The following is a 15,508-nucleotide window of genomic DNA, read 5'->3' as shown; positions in this document are numbered from 1 at the left end:
AATCCCCTCCCAGAGATAATTGATACATTATTCTGCAACCCAAATAGTGTGTCTATTTGGAAAAACCAAAAAATATATCAACATTTAATAGAAGATCTAAATTTCGAGAAACTGAAATACATGCTGGATTGGGAGAAGGACCTAAAACAATCCTTTTCTGAAAAGAATTGGCAGATCAGTTTAAAAGCAACAAATTCCTTAACTATTTGCTCTTCTGTTTTAGAATCCCACTACAAACGTCTCACCCGATGGTATTTTACTCCACTCAGGCTCCACCAAATTAATAAAAACAACTCCTCCTCATGCTGGAGGAACTGTAACGGCACCGGTAGCCTACTGCACATTTTCTGGGATTGCCCAATATTAAAAAACCTCTGGATAGAAATATCCAAACTAATTAATCAAATCACCCATTCCAACATAGTTATTACCCCCCAATTAGCTCTCCTCTCTCTAGACCTTGACCAGATTGATCCATCCTTCAAATTTGTTATTCTCCACATCTTCCTCACCACCAGATCCCTTATTGCAGCCAACTGGAAAAATCCCCTCCCTCCATCTATTACACAACTTATTGAAGCATTAGCCCAACACAACCATTTTGAGAAACATTATGCCACTATTAACAATAATTTCCGTAAATATTTCCGGCAGTGGAATCCATGGAATCAATACCGCCAAGGCGTTACATGAGATCAGATGATCCAACTAATTGAATTCTAACATGTGGTTGTCTTTGTGTTCATCTTATTATTTAGCCTTCAGCTCGGGTTTTCTTATAATATTGATAACCTTTAGACGTTGACAAATGTGATAATTTCATAGTTCTCAATTATAACTGTTGTATATGTTTAATCCTCATATTCTCTCTCATATTGCAACCAACTTATTAGATGTTCTCCCTTTCCCAGTTTCCCTCCCTTTTTCCTTCCCCCTCTTCCCAGTTTCCCCAATAAAAATGTCACTTCTCTCCTCAACCCCATACTCCTCTTCCTATCCTTACTCCCTTTCCCATTTGTATAGTACTTAATGGTAAGATTATAAAACATAAGTGATTAATGCAATGACAATACAACTCCTTCAAATTTGTACTTCCCCACAAATTTTCAAAATAAAAAATATTGTAAACACATAAAATAGGTTTAACAAAGAAAATAAGATGGACACCTGGCACATTATGAAAATGCTACTCTGCACTTCTGCAAAATTTCCCAAGAAGTATAATATTTTGTATAATATGCATTACGGTTGTACTTTTGAAGGCAAGTCTGTTCTAAGCAGTGACAAAGACATACACACCGAAAAAATAACATTCGTATCCCAAGAGGTAATCTGTAACATGTTTGATTGTCTGGAGAAGAACTCTTCTTTATCATCTTCTATATCCTCTCTGTACGGAGAAACACGGGATCTGCTCATAGGACAACATCCGGGGGCTATTTTCAAATTTTGGGAAAATAACTTAAAAGACCCAAATCTGGGAGGGAAAATCAGAGAGGGATGGGCCCAGCTACGTAAAGCTATATTAGATGAACAGTGGAGATTGGCTTAGTTTAAGATCATGCACAAGGCAATATATGCTTTCAATCGTCCCCGAACAAAAATGCAGCCAAATAGAATCATCCTAAGTGGAAAACTGCTGCGACAGACATATTTCGCGGATTGTGGAATTGATCCTCTCTGGTTCTAAATCGCGGATTGTATATGGAAGACTTCGAAACTTAATATCAGCCTATCTCTTACCTTGGTCTTATTTCATTACTGGGAGGAGGAAAGTGACGAGAGGGGTAGGAGAAAATCTATACCCACATTAAGGCACGATATATTGCTTTCCGCCAAAAAAATGATACTTACAGACTGGCTTACTCCTAATATCCCCATGTTAGAGGCCGATATTGAATAGGTCAATCACTTGTTGGTCCTGGAAAATTTGGATGCAGAAAGGAAAAAAATAAGGAATTAAAAATCACTTCAAAAAGTGGAAGGATTTTATAATGACATTTTATAAACCGGGGGAAATTGCAAGAATAATGATACAGCGTGCTATCATGCTGAGAAACTAATGGGTACACTAGGGGGTTTAGAGGTGAGCAAAGAGGGATGGTAGCAAGACAAAACCTTTAAGAGGACAAGAGGGGGGGAAGTAAATGCTTTTGGGCTTTTTGTTTTCCTCTCGTTTGTTTTTTGCCTGTTATTATCTGTATCTCGATAGGAGTCACTTGAAGATTATAAGAATGGCCTGCAAATGATAAACTGCACTGACAGATTTGCATGGCTTTCTTTGTTTTTAGTGTTTATAATTGTATGGACTTGAGTAATCTTACTGCTGAACCTGTTTCTAAGTAATGTTTATTAGAATGGTTTAAAAATAATAAAAACACTTTTAAAAAAAAAAAACAAAAAACATTTGCAAGGTTCACACAAGTGCCTTTTTGAATATCTTAACAGGCACGGTTATCAAAACTGGAGAGACCAAAAATCTCAATGATCAAAATGGCTGCAAACATTTTAATCTCAGATTGGAGAGTATCTTAAGGGGAATCTGACTGTAAGATTGTACCCACCCTCTTCCCCAAAAGCATATGGATATGCAGGTCTAAGCCAAATCATCAACACTTTTATATCTTCTGTCTGTTGCTGCATTCCCGAGGAATTGGCATTTTAATTTATATACAAATAAGGCGTTAAGTATTCTGGAAGTGGTGGAGCACTTAGTTTGCCTTTTCCTCACAAGGAAGTTTGCCCACTCGGCACCAGCTTCTTCTTGTTTGATAGCTGACTGTCTGATTTCCTGAGTTGATGTTTAGCATAATATTCTTAGATAAGATGGACATGGGTTTACTATGAATGTTCAAGAGTTATCCGTTTCCATGAAAATCTGAATTACAATCAGAATCTTAAATTAATTTGTCACAAAGTATTTTGCCTTTACGTGTATGTTTTGGGGATTGACGGGTGTTAAAAATTTTAATCTGTACTTATTTTTTTCTTTTTTCTAGGGGTGTCGGATGTATATTTTTTGAAATGGCTTCAGGAAGACCACTTTTTCCAGGTTCAACAGTAGAAGATGAGCTTCACTTAATTTTCAGACTTCTAGGTAAGTGTCTCCATTCTTAGGAAAAAGTGCGTTCATTGTCGGGGAGAGTTTATATTTATCTGCCCCGCAGCTGTGCTCTTGTCACTTGGGGGTTATCTGCATTTTGTACTTTCTTCCTTGGCAAGAATAGTAACAGTCTCTATTTTAAAATCGGCTTTCCAGGATCAGTCATCGCCAAATAGGTTTTTTAATTTTTTTATCCAGGATGATATTTCAGCGATTGCTGAAAGATGACGGTAGGGCATATGCAGTCAGATCTTCACTACAGGAATAGACACTGTCTGTTTTCACCATACATTTTTATCTGTAGGCTTTATTGAAACCTTTTAATGTCATTGGAGACTTCCCTATACAGTCAGTGTGGTTCTGTACCATTTATTTATTTTTAAATTCATAATCTTAATGTTGAAAAGGTCATTTGAGAATGTTTTGATTTGGAACAAAGAGTTGCCCATTTCTGAATATAACAAGGATAGAAAAATTATTAAAGTGAAACTGTCAACAGGTTTGTGTGGCCCCATCTGAGCTCAGCATAAAGTAGTGACAGACCCTAATTCTAGCGGTGTCTGAGATGTCACAAAGTAGAGTGCATCCCCTACACCATGAGCCGAGTCCTGCAGTATCCAACATGTCACAAAGTAGAGTGCATCTCCTACACCATGAGCCAAGTGCTGCAGTGTCCGACATGTCACAAAGTAGGGTGCATCTCCTACACCATGAGCAAGTGCTGCAGTGTCCGACATGTTACAAAGTAGGGTGCATCTCCTACACTGTGAGCTGAGTGCTGCAGTGTCCGACATGTTACAAAGTAGGGTGCATCTCCTACACCATGAGCCAAGTGCTGCAGTGTCCGACATGTCACAAAGTAGAGTGCATCTCCTACACCATGAGCAAGTGCTGCAGTGTCCGACATGTTACAAAGTAGGGTGCATCTCCTACACTGTGAGCTGAGTGCTGCAGTGTCTGACATGTTACAAAGTAGGGTGCATCTCCTACACCATGAGCCAAGTGCTGCAGTGTCCGACATGTCACAAAGTAGAGTGCATCTCCTACACCATGAGCAAGTGCTGCAGTGTCCGATATGTTACAAAGTAGGGTGCATCTCCTACACTGTGAGCTGAGTGCTGCAGTGTCCGACATGTTACAAAGTAGGGTGCATCTCCTACACCATGAGCCAAGTGCTGCAGTGTCCGACATGTCACAAAGTAGAGTGCATCTCCTACACCATGAGCAAGTGCTGCAGTGTCCGACATGTCACAAAGTAGAGTGCATCTCCTACACCATGAGCCAAGTGCTGCAGTGTCCGACATGTCACAAAGTAGAGTGCATCTCCTACACCATGAGCAAGTGCTGCAGTGTCCGACATTTCACAAAGTAGAGTGCATCTCCTACACCATGAGCAAGTGCTGCAGTGTCCGACATGTTACAAAGTAGGGTGCATCTCCTACACTGTGAGCTGAGTGCTGCAGTGTCCGACATGTCACAAAGTAGAGTGCATCTCCTACACCATGAGCCAAGTGCTGCAGTGTCCGACATGTCACAAAGTAGAGTGCATCTCCTACACCATGAGCCAAGTGCTGCAGTGTCCGACATGTCACAAAGTAGAGTGCATCTCCTACACCATGAGCAAGTGCTGCAGTGTCCGACATGTCACAAAGTAGAGTGCATCTCCTACACCATGAGCAAGTGCTGCAGTGTCCGACGTCACAAAGTAGAGTGCATCTCCTACACTGTGAGCTGAGTGCTGCAGTGTCCGACATGTCACAAAGTAGTGTGCATTTCCTACACTATGAGCTGAGTGCTGCAGTGTCTGACATGTCACAAAGTAGAGTAGTGTGCTGCTATTCAAAGGCGGCTGATGGCTTTCTCCCCATTCTGTGCATCAGATATGGTGGTGGGGCACCTCAACTCATGACTATTGAGAACTCTAGAGCCTGCACACAGTATGGATGACTATGAGAGCCAAAGGCACACGGCGTGTAAAATCAGACGAGTGGAATGTGATAAAATATCAAATTTCACTCAGACCAATGTTATTCTATAAGGCAGTTCCCATATGTGTTTTTTTGTTCAGATGGAATCGCACTGAGAAAACAATAGCAGCATGCTGCAGGTGTATGAGGGAGCCATATGACTCATACACAATTCCATGGGTGCGAGTGAAACATCGGACTGCATTCTGATGACATTCGAGTGCAGTGAGATATACACATCAGCTGACAATGGAGATGGAGAGATAAATTCCTCCACAGCTTGCCCCCTCTGTTCTGCAGCTGTGATTCGATTGCAAGATCGGATCACAGTTGAATAACACTTGGCTCATATTCGCAGCACAGCGGGAGCCGAGGGTCCCAACATATCACATCAGATCCCATACGCTCATGTGGCCTTAGCCTTAACACAATGCTTCCACTGCAGGAGATAAGTTCTGATTTTATGATATTTAATTCAAGATGTAGTAAGTGATAAAATGCTGGCATCTTGCTCTTTGCCACTATATTATAGTGTCCACAGAACAGCGTAAACCTAGTGAAAGATTCTGAGAGTACCAATCACTAATGTGGGACAACCCTTTTTTTCTTCATCGTTCCTTATGGGAGACCCAAACCATGGGTGTATAGCTTCTGCCTCCGGAGGACACACAAAGTACTACACTCAAACGTGTAGCTCCTCCCTCCGGGCTATATACACCCCCTGGATGACAATCTAACCAGTTTCAATGCTTTGTGTTCAGGAGGTCACACACACATGCATTCTCTGATTTTTTCATTTTTATTTTTTTGATTTTAAAGATTTGGAAGAAAAGCGGGTCCAGTCTGGACTCCCGGCATGTCCCTTCTCACCCCACTGTGTCGGCGGTGTTGTTAAGGTTGACTTTACAAGGCTGGAGCCTTTACATGCCGTGCTCCTTCACATCCTCTGAGAGGCTCTGGGTTGAAGTGGGAGCCGTCACGGTCCGCTCTGCTTGCAGAAGACCGGTCTCCATCCGCAGCCCTGTCTGGTTCCTGCTGGAAGGAGCGTTTAACCCCCCTCAGGGACTGGCCCTGCGTCTCAAAAGCTAAGTATTGAGACGTTTTTCAGGGGTCCCGGGTACTTTTATTAGGGGGAAAGTATGTTTTTTATGTTTACTGTAAATTCCGGCCGGTTCTGGGGGTTTCCCCTGAGAACCGCGCCGACGGTGCCTGCTCGTCGGCCGCATGTTAAAATCTAGGCCCCGGCTTCTGTTTGGGCCTAGTTTCGGTTTCATCTTCCTCTGCATTCATGCAGGGGAATAGAGTGGCGCCGCCCACCGGCCATCCAGCAGAGGGGAGGACACTCCTCTCTGAGGAGATGTTTCCCTCCCCTGCATCTCTCCTTAGCCCTCCGGTTTCCCGCTCTTGGGCTAATCTCCGCCCCCCCTCCTCCTCCCAGCGCCATTTTCTCAGCGTTTATCACACTGATCGGCGCTGGCTGCTGAATCTGCTGCTTTCCTGGAAGGCTGACGCTTTACTGGGGGTCCGAGCTGTGGAATCCGGAGGGCACACAGAGAGCGGGCTGGTAAACCACAACCTCTGGTTGTGGGCTTTATTATACACTCTCAGGACATTCTATACGAGTGTATTCTTACTGCAGAGCTTCTCACCTCAGCAGCATGTCTGTCACCCGGAGCAAGGCTGCAAACATATACACTATATGCACTGCATGTAAGCGCATTCTGCCAGAGCCAAGCACATACCCACATTGTGATGCCTGTGCTAACATGGTTGTGTCTCAGCCTGGAGCCTCCTCAGGGGTCCCTCCGGCTGCTCCGGCCCCGGTGGCTGAACCCCCGGCTTGGGTAGCATCCTTTTCCCAAGCTATTTCCCAGTCTTTTGCCGACTCCATGGGGCAGCTGTCCCGGACACTGCTGACCATGCATCAGCCCCCTTCTCAGGGTGCCTCTGCTGCTCCGAGTTCTGCAGAGCTCTCAGAGCATGTCCTAGGACCCCGTCCCCCTAAACGGAGACGCAGGGACCCTTCTCCTTCCTCGTCCCACGGCTCTGCTTCACGAGCCGAGGTGCAGGGCGAGGAGGATTCGTTTACTGTGGGCTCAGACGCTACCTCTATGTACCCCATTGACGTGTCTGAGGGTGATGCGGATGTTAGTGACTTGATTGCATCCATTAACTCCGTACTGAACCTCAATCCACCAGAGTCAGAGGAACAAGCCTCTCTGGTAGAGATACACCAGTTTACCTCACCTAAGAGAGCTAAGAGTATGTTTTTTAACCACTCCAGTTTTCGGACCACTGTTAACAAGCCCAGGGCCTGTCCTGACAAACGTTTTCCGAAGCGTAGTACTGATGACCGTTTTCCTTTTCCACCAGAGGTGGTTAAGGAATGGGCCCAGTCTCCAAAGGTAGACCCTCCAGTGTCCAGAATCTCAGCCCGCACAGTTGTAGCTGATGGCACTTCTCTTAAGGATCCCACTGACCGCCAGGTTGACCTTCTGGCCAAGTCTGTATATGAGGCGGCAGGAGCCTCGTTCTCCCCGTCTTTTGCGGCAGTGTGGGCTCTTAAGGCCGTCTCTGCCTCTCTGGCAGAGATACATTCCCTCACCAGGGACTCTATGCCTGAGATGGATGCCTTAACTTCTCAAGCTTCGGCTTTTTCATCCTACGCCATGTCTGCCATCCTGGAGGCTTCTCACCGCACGGCGGTGGCCTCCGCTAACTCCCTCGCGATCCGCAGGATCTTGTGGCTTCGAGAGTGGAAAGCAGACGCTTCCTCTAAGAAGTTCCTTGCGAGTCTTCCTTTTTCTGGGTCCCGGCTGTTTGGTGAACAACTGGATGAAATAATTAAGGAAGCTACTGGCGGGAAGAGTACTTCCTTGCCACAAACTAAAGCCAAGAAACCTGTCCAGGGTAGAAACCAATCGAGGTTTCGTTCCTTTCGTTCCTCTAACTGGTCATCCTCTAAGCCCTCGACCTCGTCCACCACCGCAGCCAAGGATCGTAAACCCAACTGGCGCGCGAAGCCCTGTCCTCAAAAGACCGGAGGAGCCGCTGCCACTAAGGCAGCCTCCTCTTGACTATCTGGCTGCGCCAGCAACGTCCTTGGTCGGTGGCAGGCTCTCCCACTTTGGCGACGTGTGGTTTCAACACGTCGCCGATCAGTGGGTGCGAGATATCATCTCCCACGGCTACAGGATAGAATTTTCTTCCAGCCCGCCAAACAGATTTTTTCTGTCCACCCCCCCCTGCTCCAAAGCCGCCGCCTACTCTCAGGCCGTGGCATCCCTGCAGGCCAACGGTGTAATTGTTCCGGTTCCCGCCCGGGAACGGTTCAGCGGTTTCTACTCAAACCTCTTTCTAGTTCCCAAGAAGGACGGTTCCTTCCGGCCCATCCTGGATCTCAAGCTTCTCAACAAGCATGTTCAGGTGCGGCACTTTCGCATGGAATCTCTGAGATCGGTCATTGCCTCAATGACCCAAGGAGATTTTCTGGCATCCATCGACATCAGAGATGCCTATCTGCATGTGCCTATTGCGGTTTCACACCAGCGTTGGCTACGCTTTGCAATCGGAGAGGAACATTTCCAATTCGTGGCTCTCCCCTTCGGCTTAGCCACGGCCCCTCGAGTATTCACCAAGGTCATGGCAGCAGTGGTTGCGGTTCTGCACCTCCAGGGGTTGGCAGTGATTCCTTACCTGGACGACCTTCTAGTCAAGGCCTCATCCAGTGCAGACTGCCAACGGAGTGTCTCACTCACGCTCGCCACGCTCGTTCAGTTCGGGTGGCTTGTCAACCTGCCCAAGTCCACTCTGACCCCGACCCAGGTGCTTCTTTACCTAGGGATGCAATTCGAGACTCTGCCGGCACTTGTCAAGTTGCCCTTAGTCAAACAGCAGTCCCTTCGTCTGGCGGTGCGCTCTCTGCTGAGGCGCCGCCGTCATTCCATCAGACACCTCATGCAGGTGCTAGGTCAGATGGTGGCATCAATGGAAGCGGTTCCCTTTGCCCAGTTCCATCTGCGTCCCCTGCAGCTGGACATTCTCCGCTGTTGGGACAAGCGGATCTCTTCCTTGCACAGGCTGGTGGTTCTGTCGTCACAGACCAGGAGCTCCCTTCAGTGGTGGCTTCGGCCCCTCTCTCTGTCTCAGGGACGCTCCTTCCTGACTCCGTCCTGGGTGATCCTCACCACGGATGCCAGCCTCTCCGGTTGGGGAGCAGTATTTCTCCATCACCGAGCACAGGGCACTTGGACTCCGTCCGAATCAGCCCTCTCGATCAATGTGCTGGAGATCAGAGCTGTGTTTCTAGCTCTCCTAGCCTTTCACCACCTGTTGGCGGGCAGGCACATTCGAGTTCAGTCGGACAACGCGACAGCGGTTGCCTACATCAATCACCAGGGCGGGACTCACAGCCGTCTGGCGATGTTGGAGGTTCAACGAATCCTCCAGTGGACGGAGGACTCCAAGTCCACCATATCTGCAGTCCACATCCCAGGCGTGGAAAACTGGGAGGCAGATTATCTCAGCCGTCAAACCGTGGACAGCGGCGAGTGGGCCCTGCATCCGTCAGTGTTCAGATCAATCTGCCGCAAGTGGGGCACTCCGGAAGTGGATCTAATGGCATCCCGGCACAACAACAAGGTTCCGGTTTACATGGCTCGCTCCCATGATCCTCAGGCCTTCGCAGCGGACGCACTGGTTCAAGATTGGTCTCAGTTCCGTCTGGCCTATGTGTTTCCCCCTCTAGCTCTCTTGCCCAGGGTTCTGCGCAAGATCGGAATGGAGGGCCGTCGAGTCATAATCATTGCTCCGGACTGGCCCAGGCGAGCTTGGTACCCAGACCTGCTCCGTCTGTCCGTAGGGGTGCCGTGGCACCTCCCGGACCGCCCAGACCTTCTCTCTCAAGGTCCGTTCTTCCGCCAGAATTCTGCGGCTCTCAGATTGACGGCGTGGCTCTTGAGTCCTGGATCCTGACGGCTTCAGGCATTCCCTCTGAGGTCATCTCCACTATGACTCAGGCTCGGAAGTCTTCCTCGGCCAAGATTTACCACAGGACTTGGAGGATTTTCCTGTCCTGGTGTCGCTCTTCCGGCCATGCCCCTTGGCCGTTCTCCTTGCCGACCATCCTGTCTTTTCTACAGTCCGGTCTACAGCTAGGACTGTCCCTCAATTCCCTTAAGGGACAGGTGTCGGCTCTGTCGGTATTGTTCCAGCGGCGTATCGCCCGACTGGCTCAGGTGCGCACCTTCATGCAGGGCGCATCTCACATCATTCCTCCTTACCGGCGGCCCTTGGATCCCTGGGACCTTAATCTGGTCCTCACGGCCTTACAGAAACCCCCCTTTGAGCCTCTCAGGGAGGTTCCTTTGTTTAGACTTTCACAGAAAGTTGTTTTTCTAGTAGCCATAACTTCTCTCAGGAGAGTTTCTGATTTGGCTGCGCTCTCTTCGGAATCCCCCTTTTTGGTGTTTCACCAAGACAAGGTGGTTCTTCGACCGACTCCGGACTTTCTCCCTAAGGTGGTGTCTCCTTTCCACCTTAACCAGGACATTTCATTGCCTTCTCTTTGTCCGGCCCCTGTGCATCGCTTTGAGAAGGCGTTGCATTCCTTAGATTTGGTGCGGGCGCTCCGAATCTATGTGTCACGCACCGCCGTTTTTAGGCGGTGCACCTCACTTTTTGTGCTAACCACTGGTCAGCGCAAGGGTCTCGCTGCTTCTAAACCGACCCTAGCTCGTTGGATCAGGTCGGCTATCACCGATGCCTACCAGTGTTCTCAGGTGCCTCCTCCGCCAGGGATTAAGGCACACTCGACCAGAGCTGTCGGTGCCTCCTGGGCTTTCAGGCACCAGGCTACGGCTCAGCAGGTTTGTCAGGCTGCCACGTGGTCCAGTCTGCACACTTTTTCGAAGCACTACCAAGTGCATGCTCATGCTTCGGCAGATGCGAGCTTGGGCAGATGCGTTCTTCAGGCGGCTGTCGCCCATTTGTGAAGTTAGGTTTTGCCTACTTCTCAGTTTGGTTTATTTCCCACCCATGGACTGCTTTGGAACGTCCCATGGTTTGGGTCTCCCATAAGGAACGATGAAGAAAAAGAGAATTTTGTTTACTTACCGTAAATTCTTTTTCTTATAGTTCCGACATGGGAGACCCAGCACCCTCCCTGTTGCCTGTTGGCAGTTTTTTGTTCCGTGTGTTTCACCGGCTGTTGTTAGTAGACAGAGTTCCGGTCTTTCCGAGTTTTACTCTATCTCTACTTATGGGTGGATGTCCTCCTTCAGCTTTTGCACTGAACTGGTTAGATTGTCATCCAGGGGGTGTATATAGCCCGGAGGGAGGAGCTACACGTTTGAGTGTAGTACTTTGTGTGTCCTCCGGAGGCAGAAGCTATACACCCATGGTTTGGGTCTCCCATGTCGGAACTATAAGAAAAAGAATTTACGGTAAGTAAACAAAATTCTCTTTATTTAATAGAATGGACCGCCCCAGACTTATATTTAAAAAATTCACCAGTTATTGAGAGAAAAGGGATAATGCTAACCACTGTCCCTCTCTGTAAGGATGTTGCCATTTGGTCACCGCTTCGTAAACTTTGTGGCTGCACTGGGTTAGTGCAACAAGGAGATCTCACGCTTTCACAGCGAAAGAGTGCGTGAAAGGTTGCGGGATGCCACAACCCACAAATTCTGGCCCAACTTGCCAGAAACTTAGGCCCTAATGGGGAACATTAGGAAGTGTTCTGCACCCTTTTGTAAATCTGGAGCTGCACACTCTTACTAAATAAAAAGTGTGGCCCCAGACTACTGATATGTGCTTTTTCAGTACAAACAGTGGGACTATCGTATAGAGAACAAAAAACACCTTGAGGGCACTACTAGATGTCCGGATGAGGTGTAAGTATTACAAAGCAGTTAAAAGATTCATTGAAAGGATGGCTATGCTGTAAGATATTGTATTTTTAATCTTTGTGACACATTTTGGCAGTATCCTTTGTAGGGAATAGCACAATCCTTTCCTTTGGCACTAACTTACATAGGAAAAGATCCACCTCTTCAAGTATAGGGAGCATCGTTGTTTTATTGAGCATATAATTAAAAAGTATCAGAACGTGCTTCAGAACCCGACTGGCTAACTCATCAGTTATACACATATGGAATAAACTTTATGAACAAGGTTGAAAAAGGCATAAATGTGCCAAACAACAAGCAGTATGGTGAAATTCGGACTAACAAATAATTTCTAAAATAATAAGTTTATATATGTGTGTGTATAATATATCGTATTTTTCGCTTAATAAGACGCACTTTTGTTCCCCCAAATTTTGAGGGAAAGTAGGGGGTGCGTCTTATAAACCAAATATACGGGGGGGGGTGTGTATATATATATATATATATATATATATATATATATATATATATATATATATATATATATATATATATATATATATATATATATATATATATATATATATATATATATATATAATATATAATTGTGTGTGTTACGAGAGGGACCCGGGGAAGCGTGCCAAGATGGGAAATGGACAGCTTCCGCCGGTCAAGGTCCACTGTGCGGTGTAAGGGACCGCTGCTATGGTCAGGAAAGAGTGAGCGGGTTGCTACTAGTGATCGTCTGGAATGTCACAGACGATCTATGTACACCGGTCCGCCCTAACCCGTGAGGGTTGTATGGCTCGGGGCTTCTCGATCGGTGTACCTGTTGCACGGGGACGCACAGAGGTGCCTACGCACGTGTGCCAGCGGGAGTCACAGGATATGGCACGAGGGTAGCACAGAGGTGCCAACGCACGTGTGCTTTCAATAACCAGGTGAGTCCGGTGGAGACTCGAGGAGCTCACCTGGGACAGGAACACGGCCTGTTGAAGGAGATACTGCCGGAGCAGCAAGGCAGGAACACGGCCTGCAAACCAGGTGCTGCCTGAGCAGCAAGGGCAAAGCCCACAAAAGACAATAATGCCTGAGCAGTGGCGTGGCAGCACGCTGCCAGACATCCAAACATAGAAGGACGGTCGCGCGCCGCCATGATGGCAGGGGGAGCTTTTAAGGAGGTGTAGCTCCACCCAAGGGCGGGCGCGAGATGGACGTGACCCAATCAGGATTCGTGACGTCTTGGCCCGGCCAGTCAAGATTCAGCACACCACCAGCCTCGTTATCGGGCCGTGTGATATCAGTGAGCGAATCAGAAGACGTCACGTGGGGCACATACTCATCTTCCTGCCTCTGGGTCATAAAGGCGGGATCCTCCGTTTCACAATGTGCAGAGATAAGGGAAGTCTTGCTGCTTCCCTGAGCATCCATCCTTTGCACACTGCGCAACCTCCCCGACCCTCTGTGATGCTGAGCAGGAGGGTTCGTGGCAGACAAGGGATGGGAGACCACTCCATTCCTTGCAAGGGGAGAACCACTAGGTGTCACCCTTCTGCTGCGTCTCCAAGGAGGCAACTCCTGCAGACTGCGCAGTCTCCCAGACCTTTGGTGCTGCTGAGCAGGAGGGCTCGCGGCAGACAAGGAATGGGGGACCACCTCATTCCTTGCAACAGGAGAGCCACGAGGTGTAACATTACCCCCCCCGTCTAGGGCCCCCCCCCCCCCCCCGCCTGCGCTCGAAGGCCACCACCAAACCTGGGGCGTGGACATGATCCTCCAATTCCCAGGACCTATGCTTTGGGCCACGACCGACCCACTCCACGAGGAAGTACCTCTTGCCCTGTACGATTTTTGGTTTTACTAGCTTCGCTACTTCTGGGTCGTCGGACGAGAAGTCGGCCTGGGACAGCAGGGACCCCGAGGTTTTAGTACGTACGGGTTTCAGAAGAGATACTTGAAACGTATTAGAAATAGCCCAGCACGGAGGGAGCTGGAGTCGATATACTACCGCGGTTACCCGCTCTATTACTGTAAACGGGCCAAGGTACCTAGGAGCAAACTCTGCTGTCTGTACCGGAAGGTTAATATGTTCAGAAGACAGCCACACTAGGTCACCAGGTGCGAAAGATGGCACAGGATGTGGAAGACCCGCAGGCCTCCGCCTGAACGGTTTATTATACGCACAGGACGTACGGACTCCCATATTCTTTTGTACATCCTGGGCTACCGCCGGCCCCCAATAATGCCTGACCCCTAGGTCTCTGGTCCTGTCGACCCTGAAGTGGGCCCCAACTTTGGAGGCATGATCCCATGACAGCACACCATTCTGGGAGTCAGAGGAAGTGAGGGTCTTACCAGGTGGCACATGGTCTTGGGGAGTGGAAATGACCCTCCTCACGCTGACCGTAGGTGAAACAAGACACTGACCTTCTTCCGAAGGTTTCAAACATCGGGTAGCTACATGTCCCCCCTGCCCACAGGCAAAGCAAAGGGCCGACGGCCGAGAACCTATGGTAGAGGGGACCACTTTGGAGACTTCCATTGGCTCCACAGAGTCATCAACAGAGCTGGCTGGGAGATCGGTCTGGTGGGGAAGGGAAGTCAGAGGCTCTGTAGACCAAGTAGACGTGGGTGCCGAAGAGACCTCGAGCCTCCGCTCCGCGTGGCGGATGTCTATGCGAGAGGCAAACCGAATCAAGGACTCTAAGGTGGTCGGCACGTCACGCGTGGCCAGCGCGTCTTTGACGAACCCTGCCAGACCCTCCCAGAACACAGGAACCAGGACTTTATCTGGCCAGTCCAGCTCTGCGGCGAGTGTCCTGAATTGTACTGCAAAGTCCCCGACTGAAGTGGACTTTTGCCGAAGGCGTAGGAGCCGCAGCGCGGAGTCGTGGGTGACTTGAGGCCCGAGGAACACCTTTCTCATGGCCTCAAGATAAACTGGAAGGTGATTCACCACCCGATCTCCGCGCTCCCACAACGGCGTGGACCATTTTAGCGCTTTCCCTGTGAGCAGGGACTGGACGAAGGCTACCTTCGCCTTCTCAGTAGCGTAATCAGTCGCGGACAACTCCAAGTAGGTGGTAACCTGGTTTATGAAACCACGGCACTCAGAGCCGTCCCCGCTGAAGCGCTCTGGGAGCGCAAGGCGAGGCGACCTTCCGCACAATTCCACAGCGTGAGTAGCCGCCTGGGTGGCGACTGTTGCTAGAGCAGCCTTATCGGGGGAAGACTGCTCCACTGCTGCCAATCGTGACTCCAACTGCTGCACATAACGCAGCAACTGCTGCTGCTCTTCCGCCATAGCCAGACCTTTGGCGCGACCGTAATGTTACGAGTGGGACCCGGGGAAGCGTGCCAAGATAGGAAATGGACAGCTTCCGCCGGTCAAGGTCCACTGTGCGGTGTAAGGGACCGCTGCTATGGTCAGGAAAGAGTGAGCGGGTTGCTACTAGTGATCGTCTGGAATGTCACAGACGATCTATGTACACCGGTCCGCCCTAACGCGTGAGGGTTGTATGGCTCGGGGCTTCTCAATCGGTGTACCT

The 15,508-nt window shown here is 48.8% G+C and overlaps 1 protein-coding gene across 1 annotated transcript in view; it reads left to right on the top strand.

Moving 5' to 3' along the window:
- The window catches only part of CDK17 (cyclin dependent kinase 17), a 216,131-nt gene that overhangs the window by 180,707 nt on the left and 19,916 nt on the right, over nt 1–15,508 (top strand). Inside the window, exon 12 of the mRNA XM_075344742.1 lies at nt 3,000–3,097. Within this exon, the coding sequence (XP_075200857.1) occupies nt 3,000–3,097 (98 nt within the window). The remainder of the gene's footprint in view (nt 1–2,999; nt 3,098–15,508) is intronic.

Source organism: Anomaloglossus baeobatrachus, chromosome 4, assembly GCF_048569485.1.
Source record: "Anomaloglossus baeobatrachus isolate aAnoBae1 chromosome 4, aAnoBae1.hap1, whole genome shotgun sequence".
NCBI lineage: Eukaryota > Metazoa > Chordata > Amphibia > Anura > Aromobatidae > Anomaloglossus > Anomaloglossus baeobatrachus.
The sequence above is the reverse complement of the archived record's forward strand: the minus strand, read 5'-3'. Positions and strand labels throughout refer to the sequence as shown.